The 25,866-nt window shown below is 39.1% G+C and overlaps 2 protein-coding genes across 4 annotated transcripts in view; both read left to right on the plus strand.

Moving 5' to 3' along the window:
- Positions 1–14,054, plus strand: part of mphosph9 (M-phase phosphoprotein 9) — a 57,333-nt gene extending 43,279 nt beyond the window's left edge. For both annotated transcript variants that reach the window (XM_085164581.1, XM_085164583.1), the window contains exons 25-26: positions 528–565; positions 13,837–14,054. The gene's annotated coding sequence lies outside the window, so the exon portion shown is untranslated. The remainder of the gene's footprint in view (positions 1–527; positions 566–13,836) is intronic.
- The window catches only part of pitpnm2 (phosphatidylinositol transfer protein, membrane-associated 2), a 38,265-nt gene continuing 26,336 nt past the window's right edge, over positions 13,938–25,866 (plus strand). For both annotated transcript variants that reach the window (XM_085164574.1, XM_085164575.1), the window contains exons 1-4: positions 13,938–14,054; positions 23,433–23,647; positions 24,953–25,074; positions 25,479–25,712. In XM_085164574.1, coding sequence (XP_085020700.1) covers positions 13,977–14,054; positions 23,433–23,647; positions 24,953–25,074; positions 25,479–25,712 — 649 coding nt within the window. In that variant the 5' untranslated portion in view covers positions 13,938–13,976. The remainder of the gene's footprint in view (positions 14,055–23,432; positions 23,648–24,952; positions 25,075–25,478; positions 25,713–25,866) is intronic.

The raw sequence follows: 25,866 nt of genomic DNA on the forward strand, positions 1-25,866 counted from the left end.
CAACTAACTCCAGCTACAGCAGCGCCATCACTTTGATCCCTGGACCCGCATCACTTCCATTTCCCCCATGCCCCCACCTCCTCCCTCTCCTCTGACACCCTCATCTAAAAATAGCTTCTCCTCTTTCATCACCCAGCCATCACGTCAGGGCTGCATTCACTCTCATTTGCTGCCCATGCCTTGTTTTTTTTCTCTCTGCTGTGATATTTTGACAGTGTCAGATGACCACATTAGCTATGGATGAATACATTTGGCGTCAAGGAAAATAAACCTCCAACTAATTGCAGACACCCAAATCACTTTTTAAATAATGTAATATGCAATGCTTTTGCAACTAAGTATTACTCAATACTTTTAATGCTCTGAAACTGGATTGAGGAAGGAAATGGTTTAAAAACAGTCACTTCTCCTCCATAATGTGATATTTTTGACAGCACTCTCTTTCTTGTGCAATGCTTCTGCATTGTAGGTTCCTTGAAACACACACCTACTCTCTGAGTCTCATTTCAGCTGTTTCTCATTCACAGGAAGAAAGGTTGAAACCTCCACTGGGGATGAACTGCAGGTCAGTGACACCATCTTCTATCCGTAGTAGTTCTGCAAACCAAACCATCAACTGATGGAGGAAGAGTGATAAAATATCATTTTTGTTAAGTAAAAGGAAGAACAGAACACCAGCCCTACTTACCGTAACTATTCAGAAAAATCAAAGTACTCATTCTGCACTATAATGTCCTTTGCATTATGTGTTGTTATTAATGCTGACTTGTCATGTGTAAGCAGCATTATTTTAGTGTTTCCAAGTCCTTTTGTTTCCACTTATGATTGGAACTGTAAACAATCTCTATAAAAATGATTAACATATTGACAGTAGTAAAGTGATCAACAAACACTGCCGCGACTGGTAGGGGGTGTGGGGAAGCATGCTGTAGAAGTAATTTACACTAATAAATAGCTTTTAGCTTTAATTTTGTTTTTAAATTTTTAAAAAGGAAAAACAGATGGACACCTCAGGTAGCGGGTTCTTTGAATGGCTACTTGAGGTCACTCCAGTGTATCAATCCTCATAGATTCTCTAGATTCTCATGTTAAAATCAAATTTTCACCTTCATGATGGCTGTACAGTATAGGGAATTTCTGCACACTTACTCCATCCATCCATTGTCTTCCACTTATCCTTTTCAGGATTGTGAGGGGGCTGGAGCCTATCCCAGCTACCAGAATACAGAGAGACAGAGATATATACTAACTTATATTTTTAAATTGTATTAAGGCTTAAAGTTATGGAATATTAAGGGTGTGGACACTTTGAGAGACGGAGAACTGCCTACTAGGTGGCGTCTGTCACATTACCAGCAGCTTCAAGTCACTGAACTACACTACTGAAAACCTATGGATGAGAGGGTGTGCTCATTTTGGCAGGCTGTTTCTAGCACTAAGAAAAAATGGATAAAATGTAATGTAAATATAAATAAATAAGTGCCTCACAATTGTAATTATGTAATGCTTCAAAGGATATAGTGTTGAAAATGACTCAGCCGAGATAAATGTGAAATATAAATGCAAAAAGTCTACTTGTAATGCAGCCACACACATGCTCAAGTGACGTCCACATAAATGCCGTTAGTTGCATCACAGCAACTGACAGTGAGTAGCCACACAGACCTCTTTTTGATGAGTGCAGGATGGGTAGCAGGAGTATCTGGTGAGGAAAGATGTGCTTGACAACATCACAAATTAACAGTCACAATGACAGCAGATGTTCATGTTGGGTTGTGCGTGTGTAAGTGGTGTTTGCTTAGTAGGGGTTGTTTCTGTTAGCGTCTGCTCTGCTGATGCTCAGATAAAGAGTGTGTGTGCAGCGGGTGGAGCACCCATCAACAAGTCATTTCATTCTGAGGATGTGGATCCCTGCAGCTCACAGATAAAATGCGAGGCTGAGAGCAGTGAACCTGCTGCTGGTGTGACTGTACAAGCCTCGAAGCTTGTTTTCAGTTGCCACTGACTGTAAATTAATTTAGGGGTTGGCTTGGCTTTTGAGATCTCCAGTAGTGAAATGTCTCAGGTTGTCTTTCCTCTCCTTCCTCTTGTAAGTTATAGTCTTTGAAATGTCCTTTAAGCCCAAGCAGCAGCTACATAGTCCCCTATAGATCACTACGAGCTGCAGGTGGAGTATTTTAAACGGAAACCCTCTGAGAAAAGTCATAGATAAATTGGTGTTAACTTGAAGCTCAATGGGGAAAGTGCAAAATAGTTCATAAAATGGAGCGTTAGTGGATGGAAATGTTTATTCAGACTGCCCAAAAGCCAAACTGAGCCATGGTCTCTGCAGATCAACTTACTCAATGCCAGCTTATGCAACATCCTGTTGCAAGTAGGGTTACCACACTGTTTAAGCTTATTTAACCTGCACATAGTTGCTAGAGGGGCAGAGCCATTGGTGGTGGTGGTGGTGGTGGGGGAATTAATAAAAAAAAAAAAAAAAAAAAGAAGCTTAGACACTGCTAGCATAATGGACAGGTTTTCTGCGGGGCTCCCACACGAATGCAAAGCTGAGGATGAGGCATCGCCAAATACCAGAAAATATGGTGCAGCATATCTTCCCTTTGGCTTCACTTGCACAACTGCCAGGGTAGGTCTCCCCGGCAGAATTGGTTTTCCCTGCGTCGGAAGGACACGCTGGGCTCTCCAAATCACAGACGAACAGTATCCCACATTCTTGATTTTTAGTGGACTAACTACTCCTGACATTTTAGAGATGTTAGCTCTTTATACAGTAAAGTTACTGTGGGATACAAATAATCCTGCCACAATTTGTTCCCCCTGTCCAAATCACAGACAAACAGTATCCCACAGTTGTTTATGTTTTTGAACCCATTTTGCACAGAGAGGCATTTTTTTGAAAAATGTATTGATGATGACGAAATTCCTCTCATGTAAACAGTAATGTGGCGCAGAGTGAAAAAAGGCACATACCTTTGACGTTGCGTGATGAACTCTGTATTCCTCGTCCACACATAAAGGCAAAAACTGAGTTTTCGAAAATCTCCAACCTGGCAGGAGTTTTAAAAAAAATCTCAGTTTTCGGTGATTTGAAACGCCGTTTACGTGTGGACAAAAAATGTCTTACAGGCATATGCCAAGCCAACGAGCGCAAAAAACAAACAAACCCTTAAAAGCCTCTGGAATTAAATAATGGGACAGAGATAATGCCTCATCTGCACAAGAAAAATTACCAGTACTGGGCCGGTAAGAGGGAAATTTCTTTTGCAGTTCATCTGAAATGATGCACTTGCGCTTTGGCATCTTTTAAACATCATTAGGCGTGTTGCTGCGCATGGTCTGTCCCGTCTGTGAGCGCAGAACAAGCGCTCACAAAGCAGCAGTTCAGGGATGACTTCAAACACATGGGTCCTCTGTCGGACTATAGGAAAAACATTTTCATCAATCTCGAAAATCCCCCGGACGTCCCGGACAGAACGTGAAGAGTGGACGTCGGTTGGTCACCCTAAACTAACCTCAACGCCAGCTGCTCCTCTGGTGCTGCTTAAGTTTGAATTTAATGTCATGTAGATTTTCTACTGATGCATTCAGGACGTTTATTCAGCTCAGCTTTGTAGCAAAAGAACAAATCTTAAATATACCAATCAGGAATAACATTATGACCACGACCTGTGTTGTGGTCTCCCTTATTGCTGCCAAAACAGCCCTGACCCATCGAGGCATGGACTCCACTAGACCTCTGATGGTTTGCTGTGGTATCTGGCACCATGATGTCACCAGTAGATCCTTTAAGCCTTGTAAGATGTGAGGTGGGGCCTACATGGATCCAACTTGTTTGTCCAGCACATCCCACAGATGTTTGATTGGACTAACATCTTTGAAATTTAGGCTGAGTCAACACCTCAAACTTGTTGTTATGCTCCTCAAACCATTCCTGAACCACTTTTGCTTTGTTGCAGGGGGCATTATACTACTGAAAGAGGCTACATGACCCATGGTTCACCACTGTTCCTTCCTTGAGCCATTTTTGATAGATACTGTTGATTGCGTGGCCCATGACCCCAATACAGGAAGTCTGTCTCTCGACAATACTAAACACTGCAGAGCCGAAACACCCACAAATGCTCCAGTTTTGGGGATGCTTTGACCTGCGCTCCCAATCTAAATTTAGCCCATGTCAAACTTACTCAAATCACTATGCTTGCCAACTTTCCCTGCTTCACTGTGTAGTCTGCTTTACTAAAACAAATTCTGCAAAAGCTAAACATGCAAAATTGCACCAGGCTCATTAAAAGGAAAAATGGCCCTAATAAGAGAGCTGTCAGTTAAAACAATGGAAAGGATTATAAAGCTTTCTCGAGAAGAAAATCTGACACAGTTCACACAAAAGATGTTGATTTTTTCCACTCAGCTGTGTCTAAAATTTGGAGGAAGTACAAAAAAATGGAAAGGTTATAAAAGGAAAGCATATATGGGTAGATGGAAGACAGAAAACTCAAAGGACAGAATAAGAAATTCAAAGCAGTATACAGGAGTCACTGTTTGTGACAGAACTGTAAGAAATAAAGGGTATGTATAAATTAAAATATACCTTCTATGCACATCAAATTTTGTGTGCATAGAAGGTATATGATAATGATGATTTTTGAATATGTCAGAAGGCTATTTGCAGTGTGGAATTACCTGTATAAATTGTATCATTTTGCTCAACCAAAAGGAAATACCTGTGTTCACAGCATTCAGTTGACTCATTCTGAAGCTGTTCAAAATGCACCTCAGAGGCTGAAGCACAAGCAAAGCACCTCACCAAAGGCAGGACAGTCACGATGCCTTGCAAACAAAGGCATAATCATCAGAGCAACCAATCTGCTGCTCAGAGCTCCCATTAAAACGTGATGCACACACATTTTCTTCACACGTTGACTCCTTATCACCTCTGATGTTGTCTTTAAAAGAGATCCCATCATCAAGGATTTGTGAGAATGTGTCAAATGCACAAAAAGAAAAAGGGATTTGCAAAGCCATTCCTATAAAGCTTTACAAAACTGACTGAAAAATGACACTGTCGTTGAATAATACATAAGCAATTAAAAGATGGTGTATTGGTTGCTATTGGTGAATGCAACTTCAGTCTAGGGCAATTTGTTGTGAATGAAAAATTAGACTAAAGTTGCACTGATCTTGTTTCTGAGTTTGTCAAGTCATTTTTAAGTCATTTTTTTTTAAATACAAATGGAAAATTGCACTGGTTTTTCCTCTGCTAAAATGGGACTGTTTCACTACAAACTCATCTTTATTTGTTGTTATGTGATTGATGGCTGAAAAAAAGGTTGCTACAATAAGTTATCTGTAAATTGATCAGAAAATTAATTGCAATTAATTTTTAGCAAATAGGTTAATCATGAAAATATTTTTCAAAGCAAAAATGGTTTGCCTCACATCAAGAAGCTTGAGCTATTTTGTGTGGCGTTTGCATGTTCTTCTGGTGTCTGTGTGGGTTCTCTGCAGGTACTCGGCTTCCTGCCACAGTCCAAAGACATGCAGTTAGTGGGATTAAGTTAACTGGTGATTCTAAATTGCCCATAGGTGGAAATGGTTGCCTGTCTCTCTGTGTTAGCCCTGTGACAGACACTTCCCCTATTGAGGCTGAATTGGATAATTCAAATTTAATGGATGGATGATTTATTTTCATCTTCTGTACTGTGAGCATTTATTGCTTTAATCTGCTTCATATCTGGAAAAAAAGGCAAAATTATATTTATTGAAATTTTTTCAATTATTTTCATAATTTGTGAAAACTAGCTTTCTGCTTGTTCTCCTTTTTTAATTCCAATAAAATTAATCAATTAATGTAATAGACAAAACGTGCTGAGTTAGTCTTTTATAGATTGCTAAATTCCATTGTAAAGTATGTATTTTAATTTGGAGTTAAATAAATTTGACATTCACAGTCCTCCATACTTTCCACCACGGGCTTTGCTGTGATACACAACCAAGTAATGTAACACTGAAAGTGAATTGTAATCCCCCGCTTTACTGAAAATAAATTCCTATATATCTCCACTTAGTAAGCTTATTCTGGCTCAGCGTTACACAACGATTCTGACTGAAAAGGCAATCAATCTAGTGGGCTGCACTGCCGACTTGCTGCATCTCCACCAATCAGGCCACAGCCTCATGCGTCTCCGTGGTAACAAAGCTTCCTCAGTCCCAAAGAGGTGGAGACGGCAGAAAAGGGAGCGCAGAAGAGAAATAGAGGTGGATGGGAGGAAAAAGGAGACAGAGGAGAGACAGAGAATCGATATCTTCTCTGATTTCACTGTGAGAATTTAGAAAGTGAAGCTCCTTACCAGAGCGGGGGTGAGCCGGTGAAGATAAGCTGACCAAAGACGGAGGAGGAAGGGAAGCGAGGGTGCGTGCGCTGGGATTCTCTTTAGGATTGGAATCTGCAATGGACCCTAAGCCTGTATTTAGTGGATCAGTTGGGTAGCTTTGAGGTAAACACCCAAATGATTTATTTGATTATACATGATTATTTGCTTGTATACATGAAATACTGCCAAATGGAGCATTCGTTTGTTTTCTCCTCCAAACTGCACTGTTATGAACGTAAATGACCAGATGGTAACATAAAAGCTGCCTGCTGGACTGTGGTTCACTGTGGTCAAGGCTGACTGGAGTGAGGATCTGCAGGTGGGAAACTATGGCTGTGAATAAGTAATGGATTCATGTTTGATGTGTGGGCTTTAGCAGTATTCAGCTTTCTTTATCAAATACCACTTTCAAAAAGAAAGAAAAGGAAAAACTTTATTTTTTTTAACGTTTCTATAATCAAACACTGTAACTCTGTGGATGTGGGGAAAATGCCAGTTACAGGTTGTAGCCAAATATCTGAAAGAAAATTACCTCATCTTGCAAATTGTGTGAACCAACTTGCATGTTGATTATTTAGCTTGAAAGAATCAAAATATAAACCTTTAGATCTGGTGAAACATCATGTCATTAACATCCTGTGGCTGCAAGGTGGGTGGTGATGATGTGCTGCACGCTGAGTTTTTCATGCCTGAGTTATGATAATAGATCATCATACGAGACTCTGCTCTGTACAGAGTAGCGCAAATATCGTTTGCTAATTTCTTACTGGAATATTAGGCAGTAAATGCGGTCTATGAAATCCACATCTGCAGCTAGTGTGGAAGGAAAACTGAATTACACAATGAGCACACACAGTACAGTACTTGACTCTTGGGGTATCTCATGAAATCAGGGGGGAATTAGACTTGCTGTTGATTTGTCTGTGTGTATGTGGCAGATGTTGTGCAACCGGAATGTGTGTTCTCATGTGAAGACTGTTGTGGTGTGTTTTACATCAGTGTGTGCTATGATTACTGAATGTAGAGCACAATCCCATCGGGGGATCTTGTCAGTGCAGCACGACTCCTCTAAGTGCCAAAGAATCAAATCAAATGCATCCTGATGCATCAGACTGTGATGTGTAACAAACAGATGATGCACTGGCCTCCTGCTCTTAGATGTTGTGTATGTGATTGTGACAGAAACACATTATTCATATCATGGTCGTAGGGTTTGTTTGAGGATCTGTGAGGGAACACGTTAAGTAGGGGATCAGGGGATCCCCCCCCCCCCCCCCCCCCGAAGTACGCTGAGAGCATTGGACACATAGCTTAGATTTCCATTGTTTTGAGTCAGAAATCGTATTTTTTTGTAGAAAAAGATTAAGCAAAAGGTAACAGTTTGCCATACTGTTCATTCTAACTAACTCTTCTGCTTCTTTTATATCTTTATTAGGAGAACAAATGCAGTGGAGTGGATGTGTCATGTGGATTCCCCCTATGGGTCACCTTCATTGGCCATGTACTTTGCACAGACTCAGGGGACTTGGCAGAGGAACAGGAACTTAAAAAACTTCAATATGAGATGTGCATACAAGTAACTGAAAGCTTAAAAAGAGCTCCACAAGAGGATTTTTCCTTTTAAATTAATCTATCCATTTTTCTTAACCACTTCAATTCAGGGAGGCTGGTTGTGAGAGGTGGCAGGTGGGGTACACCATGGAAGGGCCAGTCCATCTCAGGTCTGACACTGAGAGAAAATTTAGAATGAGCAGTTAATGTTTTTGGACTGTAGGGGGAAGTCAGAGTACCCAATTATTTGTGGGTCTATTATTCATGGTTTTTTTTGTTAGAAAAAAATCGCATAATAACAAAGCCTGTAATAAAAGTATGAAAACACTGACAGGAGAATTATCTCCTGAAACTGGATCTGCTCTTGGCTCTACAGAGCTGTTTGGCTCCAGCTTCACTGCTTCTGTTGGCTGTTTGGCAGCAGGTTTAAGACAACTATAAAAAACAAACAAACAAACAAAAGCTGCAAAAAGCAGACACACACAAAGACCAGCTGGTGACCATCATGCACCGTTTAGTAGCTACAGAGCCAGAGATTTCCCCTCAGGTGTTTGTGAGGCCAAAATAAAAAAAAAGTTGAATTCTGGACTTGATGACAATGCACCTTTCACAAACTAAACATTCTCAGCTGAATGAAGCAGCGCTCATTAAGGTGGGTTTTAAAGAGCTTTTTTGAATTGTAGGCATCTTGGTTTTGAATCGAATGTGCAAAAGTCCCAGTAAACACTTTCTACAAATTGAACTGAATTACCAGTAAATCACAGGAACAGCCATGTTAATGTGTTTTTTCCTGTTAGATACAGAGCCTAAAATATGAACGATCAAAAGAACAGAATCAGGATCAGGAAGCTAGTTTAAGAGGTGAGAGCTTAAGAGACTAGAGAAATGGTGCATATGCAACATAATGCTTATGTTGTTGGTGCCTGTTTGATAAAATGTCTATCTTTGATCAGTTTATTAATAAATGTACAGTTAGTCTCATGCATGCTACATTTGTCCAGGGCATCTTCCATGAGGAGCCCAACATGACCCTGAACATTGTCAGTATCTTTAGCATCAATCTAGACTTACTGGCGGATCATCTCATAACCCACTTCCACTCACTGGGATGGAATGGTTCTCAGTGAGGGGGACCTTCCACATGGACACACAAATGAAGTGGAAGTGGGTAGAGAGAGGGTGTCAAGTTTGAAAAAACCTAATATGTTCATGTTCTGTTAATTTCTATTGACCCTAGTGCTCAAACAAACTGGTTGGAGAATCAGTCGAAGTTGTTTGTCAAACTCATCAACATGTGCTGTAAGTAGCCTTGTATGTGTGTCTGTCCATCCTTATGTCCATCACCAATTTGAAAGAAACACAATTTTTCATAGATTATTCATTAGTCTGGGTCTTCAACCTAACTGTGCTCAGGACCAAGGTCACATTTGCCATTTTACGAGGAATAACCTGTAAGTTGTGGCAGATCGTGTCCCATACGTTCTGGTTTTATCTGCAGTTGTCCCAGAGATGAGCTGTCACAACCTTTGTCATTCAGGTTGAAACATCAGCATCTATTGTTGGACTGTGGGCTAAAGACTTAAGTTAGATTCGAAGGGGCTAATGGTGGGTGTGCCTTTTTCCAGACAGTGGCTTGAGCTCCAATTTGGTGCACAGGGACAAGCTGCTGTTTCTATTTGACCAGAGCTGCTTCAGCTGTAAATTTAGTACAGTTTAGCTGTAGGCTTTCTCAGCCTCCCATCACATAGGACTTTGATAGATGGCTGCTGGCAGCTAGTCATCCTCTCAGAGGTGCAGATGAGACATTTCTTTTTCTCTGCATAGGCAGGCACAGGCTCTGACCAGCTGTAATTTGCTGCTTTGAGCTCAATTGGAAAGCTTCTGAATCTACCCAGGAAACGTCCTAGCTGCTGCACGGAGTCAACACTCTGTTTGAGTTTACTGGTGATTTTGATTATAATAAATGTTAGTTGTACAGTATTTTTAAAAATAGAGTTTGCAAAGCAATTTGGCAAACAGAAAAAGCAGAATACTCACACGTGGTAGTTCCAGATAGAAAGCCAAATATTAGGGCCAAATAAGGTCAATACAAGGTCAAGTGAAGACATAATAAAAAACAGAAAGTAAAATAAAAAAAATAATTAGCAGTAAAAGAGTAAAATATAGGGAAATAATAAAGACGACAAGTGAAAGATGATAAACAGTTAATACAAGACTATAAAAGACAAAATAAAATTGTAATGACGTCACAAAGAAGCAAGCCTGTAAAAATGTGCTTTGGAAGAAGTGGTTTCAAGGAAGTTTCTGATTTTTCAAGCCTAATTTCCACAGTTATATCTTTATCTTTCTGTAGATCTTTGATCAGTTTATTAATAAATGTACAGTTAGTCTCATGCATGCTACATTTGTCCAGGGCATCTTCCATGAGGAGCCCAACATGACCCTGAACATTGTCAGTATCTTTAGCATCAATCTAGACTTACTGGCAGATCATCTCATAACCCACTTCCACTCACTGGGATGGAATGGTTCTCAGTGAGGGGGACCTTCCACATGGACACACAAATGAAGTGTTTAAGTTTGGGCTTTGAAACAGCCAGACAGTCCCACCGCTCGGTACCAAGCTGGTGCCTAAAAAATGATAATCTTAGATGTTAAAATCAACTCTAAAACATACAGGAAGCTAATGTAGAGAAGTTAAGACTGGGGTGATGTGATGTTGTCTGCTAAAACTAGCAAGAAGTCAATCTGCTGTTTGAGAAAATAAACATGGATCGCTTGTTCTAGTTCATAACTTATTTGATGTCTGGTTTAAAGCTAGAAGCTGAATAAAATGTTACTCTAAAATGTATGAACAAGAGACAACTCCATGGGGTTGTACAAGAAGATTTTGTATTTTTTTTAAGTACTGTGTTGAAGAAAATTTTGTGCCATCCAACATGCAGCCCTTCATGGTGATCTGAGAACCATGTAGGATTCTCACTTATTGGAGTCTATAGAGGATAATCTTTCTTTATTATGTGGTTTTGTCCTGGTGCCACAGTGAAATGTTGTGTCTGGTGAGCAGATGTTGATTGGGGCTTATTATAGCATTGCTCTACGAGTTGTAAACTTATAGTTGAAAGATGCTAAAATGCCCTGCAAAGACAGTGGCAATTAGCTTCAAATTCACCACTAAAAGCAGTCCCTCTAATAGGAAATCATGTGACTTCTTTGTTTGTAGGAGCTGCTGTTTGTACTGTAATTAATAAAAGCAACTTTAGACTATTTTAACAACTTACATATAAACCTGAGATTTGCTACACTTGTGCACAAGACCTATGCAAACCAGGAAAGATAGCTAATCTGTTAATGACTATCCTTATATTTAAAACTACTTGAAATGATTTTGTTTGTTAAGAAAAAGCATCTCCCATTCTTAAAATAATTGATTCATTTTCTGTCAGTGAACTAATCATTTCCCCTACAGTAATATCCTGGCAGCTCTCCTCTATAATTCACATCCTTTTGCCAAAAAAAAAAAAAAAGCCAGTTTATCATACATGACACTATGCGTCTGTTTATGTCTACATGTCAGGGCTCATCTGCCACTGTCTCACATTTTGCATTATGTGGATTTAGTGATTCTTGCTGCATAGCAGCTGTTCTGTGGGCCAAGGACTCACTCTTCACAGGAGTCAGTGAGAAATGTCACTCAGTTTCTCTGCTGTAACTGCTCCAGAGCACAAACTGTCTCTGCATTGTAAATAAGGTCATACATTACAGCCTCTGGAGGGCAGCTTGGATTTCACTGTTCGTTCTGTTGTTGAGTCAGACAAATATTTTATACCTGCTCCTGTTGTTTGTTATTATTTATCCATTGTAGATGTGTGTAAAAGAAATCAATCTTTGAATGAAATGATTTAAAAGTATAGTATTGGGCATAGATCTGAATCATGTAACTGCTCCTGGGGCATGGACTGTTCAGACAAATAAAACAACCCTCCTGCCATGCAGTTGTTTTACATCTTGTAATAGTTTTTCTGGTCAGATATTCCTGTTTGCAGTGCTGGCAATCAAATTGGAATATTAAAAATAGAAGCAAAAACTATTTAAGGTTAGACCATAATAAAAGCTTACATTTGTTTTTTCAAAGCTTTGTATTCTTGGTTGCCAGGGTGACACATCTTTGCTAAAGACAATATAATGTGACCTTCTTATAAACGTAAACCAAAAAAAAAATATAAAAAAAAAATCCATAACTATTTCACAGTTTCCTGTTTTCCATGAGACTGGGCTGGAACTTGTATGAACCTGCCATCTGGAAAAAACACAGATGGCGTTTTGGATTTTCTTCCCCCCAGAATTCTGACATTAATTGCAGAATTCTGAGTTTTTGTTTTTAGAATTCAGTTTTTTCTTTCTCAGAATTCTGCCGTTCCACAAAAAAAAAAAGGTCCAAATTCTGTGGTTTATCAGCTGGGGTTTTACTGTCATTTGGCAGATTTTAAAAATGGCTGTAACTTAAATACAATAATAAGCAAATGAAGACTCCAGGAAGTCTTTAATGTCAATCTATACTTCCTGACCACTGCAGTTCATTTGCTATAGAAGCTTGAACAAACACGCACAGCTTAATCGTGCACAGATGGACAGACACACACTTCGCATTTGACATCAGCTCCTTACCTTAACCCTTTCCCCTCTCAGCATTAGATTTACTGTCCACCATCATCTGCCTAAGATTAAGCATTCACTGTCATGTGACCCTCCTCAGGTGGAATAAGCGGTACATCACCCTCACTCTCACAGCACTGTTAGGATAGATGGATAATGATGTAAAGTAAAGATGGCGGTTTTGGTTTATTTTTTAATTTTTTTTTAACGGAGCACATGAGTCAAAACACTTGGTTCCACCTTCCTTGCGGACACAGAGCTGTCAGACTCATAGAGATTGGATGAGCTGCCTTTTTAAAGTCTAAAGTTACTTTTGCAATTAAAATTCCCACATTTAAATGGTAATTTAACTGCAGAAAACTGGTTATTAAAAAATGTATTTTAATATGCAAGCCAACAGATCGATTCGGTTTTATATATAGTGTAGCACCAGTCAATAGTATCAACAATAGTCACCTCAAGAAGCTTTGTGTTGTTGGGGTAAAGGTAAAGGTGCTACAATCAGAGAGAGAACCCCAGCAAAAGCACTTGGCGACAGAATAGAGATCACAGGCTCAGCGAGGAGCAGTCGTCCAGCATGTCAGTCTCTCTAAGGTACACATGGGAAAAATACAACCCATAGCCTGGGCCCATCTCAGTTTAGCTAACACACATGTAAAAGAGAAACAAAAAGAATGCGGCCTTTTGCTCACTTCATCTAAATCAGTATCAGTAGAACTCTGGAATTAAAATGTTGGCCAAACCTGCTCTATGGGGACAAGTGAACCAGATAATGCCAGGAAACTTTTATGGAATGCATTATTTTAAATGAACAGCTTATATGTTATTCCCCCTATATAATAATGTAAGTAAAATTTCTAATAACTTTAACTAGTACAACATTTCAATCTGAAATGCACTATAAGTAGAAGTATAATACAACAAGAAAATACCTCAGCGCTGTGGCTCCCTGATACTTGAATACATGCGCTTTCTATCACTAGACAAGAAGAGTAATTTAAAAGGCAGCACTGAACACAACTTGGTTGCATCTTTGGTCTGTAGTCAGAGTTGGGATTTAGGTTGCTGGGGGATTTCAGCGCGTTTCCTGGGTCAGTGGATTACCTTGTATGTGTTGGCTTGTGTATGTAGAGGGAGGGTGGTGGTGGTGGTGGTGGTGGGGGGGGGTTAATCCTTGAGACAAACATGCAAACTCTTCCTGTGTTTTGTCTGTAACTCTGGAAGCTGAAAGGACATTTTCCCTCTGTTTCAGGTGTGAATAATGAGTCCCGTTCTTCCTGCTTGAACATGCAGCTTGGGTAGCAAAGCCGACTGACAGGAGCATCTACCTTTACGCACTGCTTCCTCTTTGGACACACACACTAACTGTGTCGGCTCAACTCAAGCACAGCCATGCTGATCAAGGAGTATCGGATCCCCATGCCTATGAGTGTGGAGGAGTACCGCATTGCTCAGCTCTACATGATCCAGGTGAGTAGTTTTCCTCACACAACCTTACAAAGATTACACATGTATTTAGGTTCATTTCACCTGGTTTCACTTAGATGTGGCGCTGCTACGGCTGGACACTATTAAAAACTAAGCATTTATATTAAAAGACGCATGTGTCATGCAATTACATGTTTATACACAGGCCCACATTTTCAGAGATTCAATTAAAAGTGGAAAAATGAGCATCGTTTTAAATATAAGGTAAGTCAGTGAACCAAATGCAAATACAAGTGAAACACTACTCTACTTTACCTGCTTAAACGGCCCTCACCTGGCTGTGACACTCTTGTTTATCAATTCAGATGCTATTACCTCTGAAAATAGTGCACTGTGTTGTAATTCCTAATCAATTAAACCACGTTTCTGGTTGTTTGGTCTAGAATCCATTGTGGTTGGTCCAAGGCAAAATAAAAAAATGTGTATTTGTCCAAACACTTTACAGGTATGGACTGAACTGTGAACAGTAAAAATAAATTAGACACACTACAAGTAATTTGAATACTTTTTTATTTTCTAATTATTCTATATTATTTTGTTATAGAATTTGGAAATAAAAGCTGCAGACAAGGTGTGTGTAAAATAAATAATGGCATCATTTTGGCTTCAGAATCAGAAATTACAACCCATATAACTTGTATGCTCCCGTCTAGATGTCTTTTTCCTTTGCTGTAAAATCAAAACTTTAAATGAGAAGTTGCATTGTGTGATTTTTAAAATTCATTTATTTTTAAATAATTTATATTCTCAAATATTTGTGGAGCACATTCTCTAATTTTTCTGTCTTCAAATAAAATAATAAGTATACCTGAGAGGAATTAAATAAAAAAATTATAGTACAGGGAGTAGAGTATTTTTCTTGACCTGGGGCACTAAACCAGGTAGAAGTTCAGGTTTTTTATGTCATGGTGGCAGAGGTCAGCTGTGTGGGTCTGTACCAGGACAAGAGCACTAAGGGAACATGAGTAAATGGTCACAGGGGCAGTGGAGTTCTGCAGAGCAGATGGTGCTCCATATGCCTGTGACTTGTGTTTATCTTGGTAATTGTGTGAAAATACAAACGCAGATAGTTACAAGGGCATAAAAATGATCTCTCTGTGAGATTTGTTTAGTAAACATAAGCAGGGAAATATTCATAATATTCTCATTCTCAATAGTCTCATTGCTCTGTGTATTGTATTCTAACAAAATGTTATTCAATATTCAATATGCTTGCAGTCTGGTACTAAAGTCCAAGACCACCAGAAGTCAGGTGACGGGGGAAGAAAATCTATAAATCCAGAATTTTGTGGTTGTCAGGTGCTTCTTGAACGCTTTGTGGTGTGTGGCCTGGCAGCAAAATTGTAGAATCATCAAAATCTTTTGTACCCGCAGTTAGTTGTAACTGTGGATACACTACAAGTGTGCATGCATCCAACAAATATACTAGAAACTAGTATAATAAGAACACCTGTTCATCTGCAGTGTCCAGAGCTGACCATTTGTGAGTATTCTTCCCTTCTGGGAATCAGTTCAGAGACCACTGAGATGCTCTGAGACTATTAGACAGCCTTCTTCTCCAGCCCTCACCTGTGCTGACTGGAGTCAAAATGTCTATCTGAAACGTAACTGGATTTTTGTCTCTCACTGTACAAAGCCTGATGTATTGCTCTCTGTACGATGTGAAGCCTAGCCATGTTGTGACACACAGAAAGGCTTTTTTACTCATAATAACTTTTTCACTCTTGTGAAATTCCTTTATTTATTTTTATTTATTTTTTGGCCAATGTCACTGTAGAGAGTAGACAGGAAAGTGGGAAGATATGTAAAACGAATTGAATCAAACACAGCTTTTTAGAATATGGGTCACCTGCTCAACCAAAGGAGCTATACCACCACCATGTTCCTTTATTGCTTCAGCTGTGTTCATGAGATACAGCCATTTTTCTTAGAGGTGAACAATGGCTGTGGATTGATTTAGCTTAACAAGGGTTGATAAGACAAATTGTAAGTGAATTTTACAAGTTACGACTTGTATTCCTAAATGTTTTATTAAATTAAAGGTTTAGTTGGGATCCTCATACCTTCAGATTATTTCCATTTATACATGAAAGTGTCACAGCTGTTTGATGTAGTCTCAGATATGCTGGACCTCACGGCATAAAAGCAGGTAGTGCCTGTTTGATATTTATGTTTCAAAACCCTCTAAATGTATTACCACTGGCACATTAAGTAAGACACACACACACACACACACACACACACACACACACACACACACACACACACACACACTTGTGCTGGACGTTGCCTCTTGCTCACTTTCACAGCTGGGCACTAGTTGCCATGGTAACCGTTGACATCAGCTGCAGCAAGGCAGCAGCTGCCATCATTTTGTTTTTGAGAAAAACAGCAAGTGAAAGGAAAGCTGTGATTTAGTGAAATGTTGAGATATTGTTGGAAATTAAGTTACAACAGACAATTAAACAAGTAATACCAAAAAATAAAATAATAGATTTTAACTCCTAGAGTTACCTTCCACAAGGTAAAAAGCATTGAAATATCAGTTCAATCCCATCATCATGCATACTACAGGACTATTATCTAACATTCTTAAAAAAAATCATGTTAAGCTTCTCAAATGTGGAAATTATTAGATCAATTTATACAAGGTTGTAATTTTTTTCCTGACTATCTTCTGCTCATAAATACTTAAAAAAAAACTTGACAAAAATACACCAAGACAACAGGCGGGTTAGCAGCTCATCTTAGAAGACATTAAGCTGTGTATTTGTTCTGAAGACTCAGTTTTAGGAGACCTTTGATGATGTGATTGGAATCTACTGCAGTGTCTTTCCCAGGGAAATGGGAATTACGGCCTCTAAAGCTCCTATTCCCACTGGGATCATATCTGTTCTGTGATACTTTTTCACTTGTGCGTCTAAGTGTGGAGGACTGCAGTTGCAGAATATAGAAAATACATATGTAGCAGTTTTTGAATATCGAATGATTGTCTGGGTTTGTGTCAGTGCCAGTGTCAGTTTCTCTAGAAGCCATCTCACATATCATCCCTCACTTTTGTTAATTAGAGGTCATTAAAAACTATCTACAGGGAAAGTTAGGGAATTATCAACCCCTGGGCTTTGTCCTCTGGGGACCATGATTTGTCCACAGGAGATTATTACAGTTTTGTCTACTTGTTGGTGCTGTGTGGGATTTTCCATTGCATTTTTGTTTTACTTCAGCAGCAAACTGACAGTAACCTTTTGTTTGTGGCCAGTGTCAGATTGACGCACAGGATTTGAAAAATGACCAAGGTAGGAGATGTGTGAAGCCTTTGAGCAGCCACTCATAATGTTTGATGCATGAGGTTCTACTAAGGCACCAAGAGCTGAGGAGAGGAGTTAGCTACCCCTGGTTTATGCTAACCTTGTGTTGTCACATAAATTATTCAGGGACACTTCAGCCTGGCAGAATCACGACCCTCAGCAAAGCTGGGTTATTACAATTCACAGAGGGAGTCGTCCGAGTGTCTGCATAAGCTAGCAGCAGTTCTCAAACTGGACATACAGATAAAGTCAAGGTCAAATTTATTTATATAACACAAATGTATTTATATAGTGCATTTAGAATAACAGAGTTCAACAAAGTGTTGTAAATGAAAATATATAGCCAAGTAAAAGTTTTAAAATCCAGTAAAATAGAATCCAACACACCACATTAAAAGACAATAAATAAAATAAGATCAAATAAAATAAAATAAATGCAGACCATAAAATGCAATAATCTAAAGTGATGTCACACTGGAGGAAGAACTTGAGCCTATCCCACCTGCTATAGGGCGAGAGGCAGGGTACACCTTGGACAGGTTGGCAGTCTGTTGCAGGGCAAACACAGAGATACAGACTAGCATTCACTCTCACATTCACACCTATGGGCAATTTGGAATTACCAGCCAGATGTGATGAAAATCTGAAAGCAGAAAACACAACCTGATCAACATTACACCGCTTCTCACCAAGACAGAATTAAAAATACTAAAGAGCAATTGAGGCCTGTGACCGTTATTAGAAACAGTCTTTGAGAAGTAAGCAGACATGACTGTTAAACGGTCATGTAAGCTCTCCAAGGAGACCTGGAGCTTGTCCTTTTTCTAGTTACTCAGCATGTCTGCACTCATGTCTGCGGGTTGTGTTATTCAGCAAGGGCTGAAAGGGGGATATAGTCCAATACAGCAGTGCAGGGCTTCAGCTAACAACTCTGAGTTTGTTAAACCTGAGTAGGGGGAAACTAAAGCTTTTCTGTTCTAGAAAGAGAGTTATCTTCAACTCTGAAGATAAAACTGATAAAACTGAACTCTGAAGTGGGGTAACAGAAATATATTTGGCCCTGTACTAGCCAGCTCAACATATCCAGGGTATCTTTTTGTTAGCTGTATTCACTTACCCTATTGTTGACAATCAGGATAAGCAGTCAAGTTAAGCTGGTTATCAATTCGGTAAATTAACCCAGGGTTTTCTTGTGCGCACATGAAAGAGGTGGTGTTGGCAGTCCCAATCTAAAAGGATTGTTTCATGGGTAATATGATTTTTCTTCTACAGAAAATGATCCCTATGAGTGCCACCTACAACATGATTAAAAATCTATAAGAAACATAAAAATATAACAGTCAAGTGCAACACTATTATAAAAAGGACAAGAGATGAATGCTGCAGAAAATCATTAGTCTGGTGGTTTAGTTCACAGAGGGGTAAAATAAGGATTTTTAAGGGTTTGATAATAAAGATTAAAAATAAAAACAGAATTCAAACATAGGCTTAGTCTATACACAAATGATATGAGGTCTCCAAGTAGAGTGTATGTGTCCTGTTTTAGAATCAGATATTATTGCTAGTAAAACAATAAAATTGTTTTACATTTTTTTGCAGAGCAAAGCTTAGTAAACTATACAATTTTTTGAATTTGAGCTGACAAATGAAATGCATTCAAATTCTGAGTTTTCACTTATTAAGTTTTCACGTATTAACTGCTAATTAGATGCAATCTAATTAATGTAATCTAATGTTGTCAAACTCCATCAATAGCACTTGTAGAGACTCAGTAGTTCAATTACCACTGACAAAGCCATTAATTTGGCTTTTCAGACACTTTATTACAGTCAGTTTAAGTAAAAACCATTCATGTTTTTCTGTGCATAAACTGTATCTTAAAGATGGCCCCAGCTACCCATTGTTCAGAGAAGTCCTGTTGTGAACCCTCAAGTTGAGTATTTTTACCTTCACTGTCTTAGATGCTGTGTAAAGGAACAGCTTTAACTTTATGTCAGGCTCAACATTCCCCAGGATTACCTATGTTTTAATAAAGATTCACAGAGCACCCTGTATATTCTACACTGTACCTCTTTTCTGCTCTGGGATTGAAGATGAGTGTTATTAATACAGATCCTGTGTGCTCACTTCCCAGAAGGTATGCAGACAGAAGGATGGTAATTTGAGGCTCTTAGCTCCTCACCTAAATTACATTACCTGCTAGATTATTACAATTTTCCAGCTGTTTGCCTCCTCTGACCTTCATTACTGATATTACCTCCCTAAAGTCTTCAGTAGAGAGAGCTCATTTTGCAATCTGAGCTCTCCTTCTTGACCCTGAACACCCCACTCTTGCCGTTAGTAATGATCATGATGATTTGTATTCATGTTGTGCGTTCCTCAACCTGCAGCATATTACAGTGGCAGGAATGAAATGCCTTTTCAATCATGTTTCAAAAATTTTGAAATATCAGTGCTCTTACTGTTGCCGTGTTAACTTTTGGAGCCAGATAACAGAGAGCAAAAGAGCAGATGACTTAGCAGGAAGTTTGGGTTGCATCGCCATCCACAATCTATGTGGGTCCAACAAAGAGAAGCAGATTGGTAATGGTGCATTAGTATCAGACAAATAAAATTGTAGAATTTCACTCAACAAAACTGAAGTGCAGCTGTCTTTTTCTAGCTGTGCCACACAGCAAAACATTCTATTTGTGCTCCAAAAGGTGCTATCGCCACAAACACATCAACATGTCCATTTCAGTGACTAGAATTAGCAAAGATCAGGCTTAGCAGATACAAATAAGTGATACTGTTGTTCCCTTTGTTGGCACACCTGTGTATTATAGCAGCCATGCCCTTTATCAGTGTCCTTATAGACATATAGAAGTATAAAAAGATAAACATATTATCACATATTCTTTTGGAAAGTTCTTTTATTTTCCGGTATTGTAGACTATTGTTTATATGAAACATGTATGCACCCATGGTGTCAGTGCTGACTTGGATAGTTATTAGCTGGGGGTAATAAAGTTTCTTTTTCTTTTTTTTTCAAGACTCCAATTTCAATGTTTTCTGTTCCAATATGAGTCTGCCCAGCTATAGTTTTGCACCAGTGTTATTATGTCTGAAATATTCAACCAAGCATGGCAGGTTAATTACATGAAAGTCGCTGACCCCCTGGAAAACTAAAGAACTAAATCCAGTAATATGGATATCTCTCATGTAATCACGGCAGTCATTTTGGAAATTAGCTCCAGTCACAAGCCAAAGGATGGTAAAATATAAAAGTGGTTTTAAACACCAAACAATCCTTTACTGTGTGAATGTGAACATTTGCCTGCCAGTGGCTGGCAGATGTTAAAATTTTAAGTTCACTTTCCACCCTGGTAGATTGTGATTCTTATGTAGGTAACTGAGCTTCTATTATCAGATCCTGGAGGGTTTTCATATATTTAATACACATCCACCCCATAAAGGTGGATGTGTACAAAAGGAGAGCCTTGTAAGGAGATGTAGGCTCTTTATAAACGGAAACTGTAATTCCAGACCAGTTGTCTGTAGAGCAACAGGATTAATACAACACTCGGTGGGATCTATGTGGCTGAACCATCTGCTGCCTTTTATTGGAGGAAGTTACATGCTGATTTTACCTCCCCTATGTCTGTCTCATTTAGTCTGGATTAGATGAAAAGATGCGAGGTTTATAACAGATTCAAAATATTACTGTATGATCTACTGTTATGCACTTCTCAGATTGTTATTATATATATATATTTCAGGATATTCTATTGAAATCCAAACCTTAATTTGTAATGAACTGACTTTTTTGGTAACAAATATTTTGCTTCCCACTAAGTGACCTGTGAAATCGGCTTTTGATCAAAAGTGGTTGGTCAGAGGTGTTGTGTTGCACGCTCAACTTCTGGGTGACTAGTTGCTTTTTGCAGCTACTTGAAATCATTCACCAAATGTGAAAAGAAATTTGTGCAACCACCCGGTAACCAATGAGTTTTTATTCAGTTTTTTGCCCTAAAACAATATTTTCTACAAACCTATTATCATCTAGAACAGGTCGAAGACTATCCTACTAATATTCCCATTTAGCATAAGGCATCAGATCAGATAATCTGCTCAGACTAGATCACGCTGACTCAGCTTTCCTCTTTCAGTGATGAGCTAGGACTGAGACTTCATAAAACACCTGAAAGCTCCTCCTAATGAGGAGGATCCTCCTAACCTGAGGAAAATCTGAAAAATTCTGCATTTAAAGCAAGATCTACTCAAAATACGCAAACTGAATTTGCTGTTAACATAACTCTTATAAAATTAAAGTGAAAAATAATTTCACAGTGTAACGTCAAACAGAGGTGTCGTTCAAAGCCAAAGAAGATGGAAAACTCTGAAAAGTAGAGGAATAGGGTGGGCGAAGTAGAGAAAACTGGTGTCTTATATAATGGAGAGGCAGACCTTTCTTGTTCCATGTGGCAGCTTTTTCTTTCCACCTCATCACATTGGCTCTGCTGCATCATCCAGCTCTGTGATGTAATCACAAGGTTGGGCAGTGACAGACAGGAGTGCTGCGTAAGGCTAGCAGGGGTTTAATTGGAAGTTTATAGAAAGAAGCGAGTGTGTGGACACCAGCCCCAGCTGCAAGTTGTTCATTAATCAAAACCAAGGTCTGAGCCAGGAAAAGTACAATTTAAGGACCTTTATCATTCAGCAGTATAAAAATCTTGTGATACCAGTTTTTGCAAGTGATCTGTTATTTCGATTTATTAGTCCCCTAAAAACATACCATAGTTGACAGGATATTAATGATAAGAAACACTCTTGGCTCTTTATAGAATATGAAGGAACAGAGTTTTTTTCAAAGAGACATGCTTATTTAAGCCATTCATTGAAATTAACAAAGAAAAAAGTGTTTTTTGAAATTACACCACTCTTAGTTAACAAAGGTGCTCTTTTGGGATATGTCTTATTTCACTGAGGAGAGATCAATAGAGAGAACTAAACATAATTCATGATGATTTTAAGTTATGGTATTTGGCGATTAGATGCCGATGACCCATCACAGTAGAATAAAATGAATTAGGACTGGATCCCTTGGAGTCTAGACGCTGGTGGTGATGAAGATAAGTTGAAAACTTGGATGAAGTGACTTACGTAAGGCAGAGATGAGGGGGAGTTGGGTTGCACGAAGGAGTCTGCAAGGGAGAATGAAAGATGAGTGGTGTGATTTAAAATATGCAGAGAGGAGACTGATTGAAGGTGGGCTGAGTTCACTCAGAGTGAAGGGAGGCAGAAAGATGATTGGACTACAGCAATGATGTCAGCACTGAGTTTTACAGCATGGGAAAGTGGAAGTGAAGTCATGGAGGTTTTGTATGTTGGAGGCAGGATCTAAAGTGTACAATCACACCCCTAATAAAGAGGCAACAGAACTGTAACGTGTAACAAATGAATTCTTGTAATGTCAGTGATGATAGCCATTGTCATAATGTTCAACATGTTCAGGCAGGTGGAAATCTCTTTCTGTTACTGCAGTATATTTCCAGTGTTGGACATTTTGTTGGAAATACTGCTGAGGTGGTGTACAGAGACAAACTGTGTCCTTATGGACCTAACTGTATGTGAGCTTCTACCTGAGCTTCGTCTGAACACTGCTTATATAGACAAAAATATAACTTCAGGGAATCTGACCTTTTGTACTAAGGAATTATGGTCACTGAGAAAATTTTTTTAATTGTCTGAAGTTCTTTTTGCATTTCATCTCTTGTGTTTTGAAATATTTCTGAATTCTAGGCCCACAAATAAATATCTTGGGTTTTGATGTGATCCAACACTTTTGGAGTCCAGTAGAGTATAACATGCAAATACATGTAAAATTAGCTGAAGCTACATCATTATTATTAATATAATGTTTGTATGTGATACTAATGTAATACTCTAACGTGAACACCATTGTGGCTGTATATTGAGTACTTTTACACATACTATTTACTGACTTTTTTTGCATCTTGACTAATCTCAACAACTTTATACTTTAGACCTCTTCATATTTGCTGTCTTGCAGAAAAAGAGCAGACAAGAAAGTTGTGGTGAGGGCAGTGGGGTGGAGATCCTGGAGAACAAACCATATGAGGACGGCCCTGGCGGCTCGGGTCAGTACACTCACAAGGTCTATCACATCGGCAAACACATCCCATCCTGGTTCTGTGCCATTCTGCCTCAAGCTGCCCTTCGAGTGGAAGAGGAGTCTTGGAATGCTTACCCATATACGCGAACCCGGTGAGGGAACTACAGATACAGAAAATAAAATAAGTGATGGAATTTTATTTCTGGGGAACACATTATAAAACTGTCCCCCTGTGCCTCTTGTAAAACAGTCGCTCCCTCTTAATGCTTAAGCATACGTTACATCTACTTTATCTGAAGTAGAAATGCTGACCTTTCAGAGATAAAATGTTGTTAATGGTTTTTATTATGTTCTTTTTATTATTATCTGCTGATGGCAGTGTGTTCTTTCTTTCTTTCTTCTTTTTTAAATACAACAACTTCAGCTGCATGACCACATATTCATTTGCTGCCAACTTTGAATATCATCCTGATGACTTAATATGTTGGAACCAGCCACTCCAACTGTTTTCTAAGCCCATCAAGTGTTAAGGAAATTTTATTGGCACCACTTTTTACTTTACAACTGATGCTGATTTGCAGCATTTTACATGAGCTCTGCAAGTACTGCTTACAGGTGCTGCACTTTACTCCAGCTTAGGCTTTTTTCTGCTGATGCTCAGCTACATTTTAAAGGAGATGCACTTACTAGTAACTTTAACCATTTCCACCGTGGAGGTCCCTGTCTTAGGACCAGGCTGTATGTGTTATTAAAATGCAGTCCATTGCAATTTCTTGAAAGGATGCTGAGCATGGGATATTCAGTGAATTGTTGTGCTTGGTTTCGGTTGACTTTCACTTGAAGATATCTAATTGCCTATGCATCACTGGGGGGTCATGAGATCTAATATTGACTTGGGAGGAAGGATCCTGTTAACTGATGCATGACACCACCATTGACTTCTAGAAAAGAACCCAAACACTGGTTCTTGTATTGTTTCAACCATGTGAAGATGCCAGAGCAGCTTTTCACTATTGCCTCTGACAATCCTAGATTGTGACGTGGCATTCACACTTCATATGATTTTGAAGTGGAAATTAGGATTATTACTTTCAATAGCAAATACTGGTACAGCGCTTTTGTGCTCAAAGCGTTTTCTAACTACAAGGCTCATTCACCCTGTCATATACACTTGCACTACTAATACTGCTTTATATAAACTGCTCTTTTCTGCTTCTAAGCACTTAATAAACATTCTTACACATTGACACTCACACTCTGATGGATACTTCGAGGTCAATTCAGGGCTTGGCATCTTGCCCAAGGGTACTTTGATATGTAAACTAGGGGAGCATAGTTCCCCTAGAGGGATTGAGCCATCAACCTCCCATCTTGTAGATAACTGGCTCTACTTCTGGAGACCCAGCTGCTCGTATTGCTTTTCCATCCAAAGCAACAATTTCTTTTTCTTTCCTCAGGTATACCTGTCCCTTTGTTGAGAAATTTTCTATAGACATTGAGACTTATTATAAACCAGATACTGGAAATCAAGTGGATGTCTTCAATATGTCCTCTGCTGAGAAAAGACAGAGGACTATTGGTAAGTTTATCGTCATGCACACTTAAAAACTCACTCTCTCTGCACCATTACGCTAAAATTGTGCCTCTGGGATCAACTGCCTGGTCGTCGTCTCCTCATAAGCAGGATCAGAAATCGAATTTACACAGAGTTATTTGCAATGAAAGCGCTGACAGTGTGGTGCAGAGGGGATGTAGGCTGTGGAGTGTAAGAGCTTGTGTTGAGCCTCCGCATACTAAAATTCACTGGGGTGCAGGGAAAATGTGCAGTCAGCTCCAGACACGATCCCGGCAGGGACTGATTACATAAAAGACACACACATAAAATCACATTCTTTTCTTGAGGTGAGTGAGGACATTGAGACATACCTGCTGCTTGAATCTGCCTCAGTTTAGCAATTCATTATGTTTTTGTTTCCCTTGTAGACCCCATAGACATTGTCAAGGACTACATACCTCCTCATGAGTACCTCGTGGAAGAAGACCCTAAGCTGTATCAGTCAGTCAAGACTAAACGGGGTCCATTGTCAGAGGACTGGATTGAGGAAATTGGCCTGAACCCGGGTCAGAGTTCCGTCATGTGTGCCTACAAGCTGTGCAAAGTAGAGTTCAGATACTGGGGCATGCAGTCTAAGATTGAACGCTTCATTCATGATGTGGGTAGGTATGGCTTGCGTGTATGCATGTTTTTATGTGGTTCAGATCTTACAACCTACAGACATATATTTTACTGAAAAACAAGGAAAAACCAAAGTCTAAGATAACTGTAGAAGCTAAAATAAAAACAAAAAAATCCCTAAAGATCCTTAAAGAT

The sequence above is a fragment of the Neolamprologus multifasciatus genome, chromosome 7 (assembly GCF_963576455.1).
Source record: "Neolamprologus multifasciatus chromosome 7, fNeoMul1.2, whole genome shotgun sequence".
Taxonomy (NCBI): Eukaryota; Metazoa; Chordata; class Actinopteri; order Cichliformes; family Cichlidae; genus Neolamprologus; species Neolamprologus multifasciatus.